We start from the raw sequence: 7,492 nt of genomic DNA, 5'->3' as shown, positions 1-7,492 counted from the left end.
ACTTCAGCCCCTCAAAAAGTTGAAATGTTTAAACTCTTTGGGGAAAACAGTTCTAAACATCCCCTTTGTGTATGCTCCTTTAATTTGATTTGTAATCGATAAACTCGTTTCTTCGAAGACGAATGTTCTTTTAACTTTTTGATACTTTTTTATAGTCTCTCCAAGTTATTTACTCTACATTTGATTCGAAATATATTATTAAATTTCAATTCAATTCAAATTACAAATTTAATTAAAAATAACAATGATCAAGGACGAGGCTTGTAGTTAAAAAAAAATTGTTTTTCTACAATTGTAGGTACGTATTTTAATTTTAAATTTAAGGGGCCTTACTTCTTATAAACTGAAGTAGTATTTACCTATTATAAAAAATGTACCTATAGATAACTTTTAAATATAAATTGTGCTGATAGTTAATTATACGAGATTAATTATAATTATCATTGATTATTACGTCAATTTTATCAGTTCAAGTATCGGGTGTAATTAGTGTTTACAATTTATGTTTATCTTTTACAGATGTTATTAATTGTCAAAAATAAATTTTTATTTGGTAAAATTGTATTTTTGGTATTTTATCAAATGAAAGTCTAGTATGTTAATGTTAAAAATTAAAATATTTAGCCTTTATTTGGTTCTATTTAAACAATGCTGTTCTACGATTTGTAGAATTTATAGTTCAGCCGTCTTTATTTTAATGATGTAGTAAAATTAAGATAATTTGTACACATTCACGTTTTTCTAGGGAATTATTAAATGTATTTGGCATAGTAGCAAAACAAAACATTAGCAAATTTTTCTTTTTAATAAAAACAAAATTAACTTACTAGGTTTAGAGCTCCATCTTTTTCTGAATCCATTGAATCGGCATCATTATTATCAACGTGAGGTTCGCTGCAAATGCTCCGGTCTTCACTGCTAACGTTTCCGTTTGCGTCTCCATCTGAAAATCGAATCAATGAGGTAAAGAAAACTCTTCATTAACTAACAAATCGGATTTTCTAGGCTTTACCTCTTTGATAGATAATATTTTTTAATACAAAATGCTTGTTTTTCCTGTTGTCTATTGTGCCGAAACAATATTGTCAAACAGAGCTGGTCAAAAAAGCGCGAAGCTATAAGCTCAAAGCTCTTACTTAAAGTGCTTTAGCCCCTGATGACCCAATTCTAAGAGCTGAAAGAACTGGAAGTACATTTTCAAGCACAAAATTCTAAAGCTTTGTCCAGCTTTGTTGTCAAATATTTTAATTAAATATCCTGAACGTATTAAGTGTTTTATCTCATATTTATTTCAAATAAATGATACCTCTGAATAGAGTGTAATTTATAAGATTTAATTTAAAGTTAATAGATTCGTCGGGGATCTTAAGGACAAAAGAAAAACCGAGCTATCCAACGACTGTTGTGTTTGTGAAATTTCGTTTGCCGGTCGACGTGCTAACATGATTGGTAGAGGGTTAGAAGGGGTGCTTTAACGCGACCTAACGGATTAGGGGTTAGCTCGCGATAACAACAATGTCTGACACCACCATTGTTGTTTTCGGCATTATCAATCTTGTTTCTGACGCAGCGGTTTTGAATCCAATAGAATTCGGCACGAGCGACTTTTTGATCGGGAAAACAAAAGAATGAAAGAAAAGCGACAACATCAATAGGGTACCGACGGCAACACTTGTTTTTTAAAAGACGCTCTCATACCATTCAATTCCTAATCAAAAATTAAAATCATTAGCTAATTAAAGTGCATCTGGAGGATGAGAAACTTGTTTATTAATTACGGTCCACCGTATAGTGCCAGTCTTTTATAAAATTATTATTAACACGTTTGAAATTTTCTAATTGGCTCCATTTTCATGTAACTTGCAACTATTTTATCTGCGAAAACTCAGGGAAATCGGACTGGAAAACACGTAACGATGTGTTAAAAATAGTGTCATTTACAATTAATCTGAAAATGTATGTGAAACCATATTAATTGTAAGTAAAGACATATACTCTTCTCATGTTGAAAACTCTAGCAAAGAAAAATACCTTCAATTTGGTAATATATTAATTAACGCATTAAGGAAAACCAAATTAAAGAACACCAATTATAAATCACTATACATAAAATAATAAGAAATCGGAGCCAAACAGGGGCAAAAAAATTTATTGTAGTAAAACCAACACCGACGTTTCGCCTCTTATTGGAGGTTGCAATACGTGGTGACGATGACATATATTTGTATGTACGTTCTTTTAGATGGTTTGGTTTATTAAGATTAAGAAGTAATTTTTAATGTAAGGGCGAAAATGAAGGAGAGAGAAAGAGAGAGAGAGAGAGACAGAAAGATATTCCACACGGTTATGTGAACACCCCTATCAATCACGAAAAGCCATATTTCAAAGGCATTCGATCAAAATGTACATTATAAGGTCATCGCGAGGGTGCATATTTGTCCAAAAGGGGTGTTAACTGTAGTTAAAGGAGATATTATGTGCCCTTAATCCGAAAAATATACTTTAATCGATTATGATTGCTCCATATGGTATCAAAAAAATGGTCGAATTGATGTGACATAAAGTGTTATATCTACGCTTTTTTTATAAGCGGGGGTTTTCAGATAAATTTTAATCAAATATCAGAAATAATAGTTCTTAAATTTTGTCAACAGAAAAAAAAATGTCTATACAATAATGATGAACATTAATCAACGAATATTTTTGAAATAGCATCTCAAGATGCCTTCAAGATAAATAAAATATGAAATGATAAGATGTTTTAACTCAATACTCAAACATTAAAATTAGAAATTAATAAATAAAACTTATGGTAAACCAAAAAGTTATAAAAATCTGACAGAAATAGAGAGATTGTGTTACTATCTTTTCTACTTTCTCCAATTTTTCACCCGTACAGGTCAAATAATCTTTTCAAATTTAAATGGAATCATCTTGGAGATATAACCCATCCATCAGAAAAAGAATCATTAAAATCGGCTGAAAAATAGGATGCTAAAAAGGGAAAAGCAGCTCTATTATCATAATTTTAAGTAAATAATTTTTATCTTGACACAAACGAATGAAAATTTTAATTAAGATAATGATAAAAAGCACAAAAATCAATTTATTCTGAACATTAAGATAATGTTCAAATTATAAACATCCTTGAAAAAATTCCACCAAAATACTTGAGGTTAATAATTGTAAAAGTTGATTGTCAGTATTTTATAGTGTTAAGCACTTCAAGTAATAAAAGTGAGATTTCTAAACATTTTAATAACAGGATAGCTATTTTCAATTACAAAACTTCAGAAATCTGAATGCTATAAAAAAAAAGATCAAATAGACTGTTGCTGATAAGCTTAGATATTGTGCAGTATTAATCACTATCTACTGCAATCCGCAACCCTATAATTTATTAGAAAATTTGCAAAGAAGCTGTAAAATCCCGAGATAAAAATGTTCAGCCTCTCTCTCGTCGCTCATAGAGAGATCTTTGTTTCGTATCCAGTCCCTGAACGAGAGACTCGAATCTCTCAATTTTTCAGCTTTATTCATTCAGTCTCTCTGTGAGAGACTCGAATCTCTGAATTAACAATTTTATCGTTTGAGTCTCTCATACAGAGACTGTGAGAGATCCATAAATACACCTAGGCAATAACTGAGAGACTGTGAAAGACTGTGAGAGACGCTCTCAGAGACGCTGAAAGACTCTGAGAAACTAGAAAGAATCTGAATTGTAACTCGATTAATATTTTGGGATGGGACAGTTAAGGGTCAAACAAGGGTTAGCCGACTACCACCGCCATTGTTAAAGACTGCTAAAGTATTTTATTGTCATGTAAAGTAATTCTAATTGTTATAGAACACAAGAGTAAAAAATTTTCTTTTCATTTGCGCGTTCTCTGGCGTGTCATTCGGTTGGACAGTCAAGGAAGTGGAAGTGAAGTTCCCGAAGCTATTTTTCCGGTCGGTAAACTCAACTGAAATGACCGCTGCATCCCTAAATATCAAAATTCAACCGGTGTGAAATTTCTTATAGCTGTTTTGTGCCGGCCCTTCAGGCGTTCGCCTTCTTCTACACGTCCTTATCTGACCGTTCTGTTCCTTATCGGTTTGTATGCAGGACTTAACATCTACCCGTTGATGTGTTGGAAAATTAGACTTTTCAGTTCCTCGTCTCACAATTCATGTACATAGATATACGGAAAAAAAAGTTTATGGTCGATGCTACGCGTCCACCAACATGATGGGTGGGGGGAAACACACGAGTATAATCCGTTTTTCCGAATTTTTCTTATTAGATTACTATACTTTAATTAAAACATTAATAAACCAAGTATTGTGTTAAGTTTTGAAAAGTGGGATTTTTTGAGTGAGTTAGTTAGAATATTGCAAATTCATTGAGAATGTAATTTAGTTCTTTGAGCATAAAATTCAATGAAATAGAAAAGTAGACTGTGGTGATGGAAATAATAAACAAGAAATTCCCAAATTCGTCATAACAATTTTAAAAAACGCGGACACGTGTTTCACTTATTTAAATTTTTTAAGATTGTTGTGGTGAATTTGAAGTAACATCCAATATTGAATATTAATTATAATATAAAAAATCTTATGAACGTACTTCATCCAGGAGCGGGTCCAGAATTTCGAGACCATAGCACTGATATAAAATATATTATCAAATGGGCATGATTTTCGGCAATCTTCCAAAGATTTTTGATCTTTTATTAATTTTGAAACCATAATTTTAAACAAGACGTGCGTGCCTCTAGTAAAAAGATCGAAGAAGCATTAACTAAATTACAAAATTTTAATTTTAATTCGAAAATAGCAATTAATTTGAGTAAATTTTCACATAGTTTAAATAGCAATAGATAGACGTGATATGAACCCAGTATTGGAAGGGTAATAAATTTTTTGTGGCATGAGGGTAGGCATATTATAATAGAAAAAGCAAGAAAAAAGAAATACGGCACGAGCCATGGGATAAGAAGATGGGGTTGGTAGACACAGACCCTTTCGGAAGGAAATGGTTATTCATGTCGACCCGTATTTAATGCCTTCCTTTTTTAATCAAAAGGTATTAAAATGTTTTACTTGTCAGTAATTGATGCCACGCGACTTAACCCTTTCGCTCATGTTTTAGGTTCCTTTATTGAAAAGAGTTAAACAATCCTCAAGGCTCTTATTTTGAAGGTACTTTGTATTTCCTTAGGGGACAAAACCCCTGTTTGCTAAAGAATTCAAGAAGGGTTGTTTCATAACCAGATTATTGCCGATAGATAGACTTTCGAATAAGAAAATTATTAAAATATGAAAATATAGCAAAAATTTTTAGTGTTTTATTAATTTATTATTTGATGATGTTGTAAAATAAAAGTAGGTTAGCATTCCAGTACTATTATCTGGTGGAATACATATATACTGCTTTCAGGATTAGAATAATAATGTGGAACAAATTATATATGCATGAAATAAATTCCTCAAATAATCGCAAGGTGATGACACTATCAATGACTACATTCAAAATTAATTTGTATATCTACAATACATAAATTTAGCACTTCAAACAAACTGTTTGGAACGTTTTAATAACTGGAATTTACTCATACAAGTTTGTTGTTCACTAAAATTAGTTCATTTTTATTCAACTTTAAGTACATATGTCACACGTTACTTAAAAATAAAGGGGTGAGCACGCATGTACTGATTTTTGCAGAGTGCATGACTTGATCCCTTTATTAGACCAATTTCTGGTTGAAATTTTGCGTGGTCAAATTTGAAAATTGGTTAAAAAAGAGTCGAAATTATGAATTATTTAATACCGCAAAAACATATTTTTTCAAAACACATAACACTAACGACACTATCGCATTTTTATGTTCTAAAAATCAAAATTGGCTTGAATTTGATCACAGATCTTGGACATTTGATTATCTATAAAATTGCAGCGGTAAATTGCAGGAGACATATCAACAACAAGTGTTGATGTCCAATATGAATAAGATATTAGATGAATTTGCAGTACTACGTTGTAATAGAGACAAACACTTTCTTGCAAAAATAGTAACTACAACAAACAAATTTTTCTGTCCTTACATTTGCTACTACTTTTGTAATGAAAATTTCTACAGTTATAGAAATTTTATACAGTTTCTTTTGAGTGTAACATCGACTTCATTATGTGGTGTTGTTTAATTAAATCAGTTATTGCTTTTAATAGAAAAAAGGATTTTCTTACTATCCCGTAACACATGCATATGTATATTATAAAACCAGAAACATTTAAACCAAGAGTCAAGATTACCTATTGTACCTGTACCTTCTTTGGAACTAAGGAAAACTTCAGAAGGAAGGGTAGAGGGAAAAAAGACAAAAAAAATATTCAACAGGTGGTAATTTTTACGTGATGTTTTAACTTACCATCGTTAGAAGGTGGCGTAGAAGGGGCGTTTTCAAGTTTACAACTGTTGAGTATATTTTGATCAGCTGAAAAAGAATGAAAAACAATTTTACAAACATTTTTCATGTATAACAAGTACATAGGTCGTTAAGTAAATTGTAATCATTTTTAAGAAGTAGCATATAAATGTACCTTTTTTTCTATTAAATGCCTATAAAATTAACCTAATCTAGGGTAAAACGTACATATTTTAATAGGATATTACAGTTATCCATCCAAACTAGAAATGGGACCAGTTTTAAAATTGGTACCCGGCAGATCTGACACGGGTAACGGATAAGCCCTCGGAAACTCGAGTAATTCAACCAGAGCAACAAAAGAAGCAAAATCAGCAGTATCAGCAGAGTACAGTACAACAAAGCCATACATTTTTAATTATTAACAATTCAAAACAATAATAAATCAAATTGAAATCGAAGACTAAATTCTAATGACATCAGAATGGTCAAATGAATTAGCATTAACATATCACAATAAAAAAATAACTTTTTGTTAAATTTTTAAAGAAATGATTGAAAGAAAGTATTTTAAAGCTACACTGCACACAAAATTTTTGAATAATGTATAAAATGCCTTTACGTTAAAATTGAAGTAGGTACTATTTTCAATTCAGTTATATTTGTTCAAAAGATATCGTGTATAATATTCTGTTTTTTAAAATTCCACCATAGTAGAGCCATTAATTGTAATTAAAATTTAAAAAATAATATTCATAAACAAATTGTATTATGAAATTTATAATTTAATAAGTGTATAAAATTTTAAACACAGTATTTACTTAAATTTTCATTATTATTATTCAAGGTGTTTTATAATGAAAAAAGTATATGGATTTTAATGTACGTATTTTCAAATTACTTCGAGCATTAAAAGCTAAAGGCAATTTTTTACAATGATGTATCCGCTATTAAATACCCTGTTATCTGGTACCCGGTTATCCGGTACCCAATAAAACCACCGTCGATACATCATTAATCTAAACTGAATAAGGTTTTATTATTTTAAAGTTTCACAAACCAATTTGTTGCCGTTTTAGACGTA

The 7,492-nt window shown here is 30.6% G+C and overlaps 1 protein-coding gene across 2 annotated transcripts in view; it reads right to left on the bottom strand.

Annotated features, from left to right (window-relative positions):
• Positions 1 to 7,492, bottom strand: part of LOC108744785 (POU domain protein 2-like) — a 124,033-nt gene that overhangs the window by 14,585 nt on the left and 101,956 nt on the right. For both annotated transcript variants that reach the window (XM_018480698.2, XM_018480699.2), the window contains exons 4-5: positions 6,412 to 6,477; positions 828 to 943 (exon numbers count right to left, since the gene is read on the bottom strand). In XM_018480698.2, the coding sequence (XP_018336200.1) occupies positions 828 to 943; positions 6,412 to 6,477 (182 nt within the window). The remainder of the gene's footprint in view (positions 1 to 827; positions 944 to 6,411; positions 6,478 to 7,492) is intronic.

Source organism: Agrilus planipennis, unplaced genomic scaffold, assembly GCF_000699045.2.
Source record: "Agrilus planipennis isolate EAB-ADULT unplaced genomic scaffold, Apla_2.0 scaffold35, whole genome shotgun sequence".
Lineage (NCBI taxonomy): Eukaryota > Metazoa > Arthropoda > Insecta > Coleoptera > Buprestidae > Agrilus > Agrilus planipennis.
This window is presented reverse-complemented; position numbering and strand designations above follow the sequence as displayed.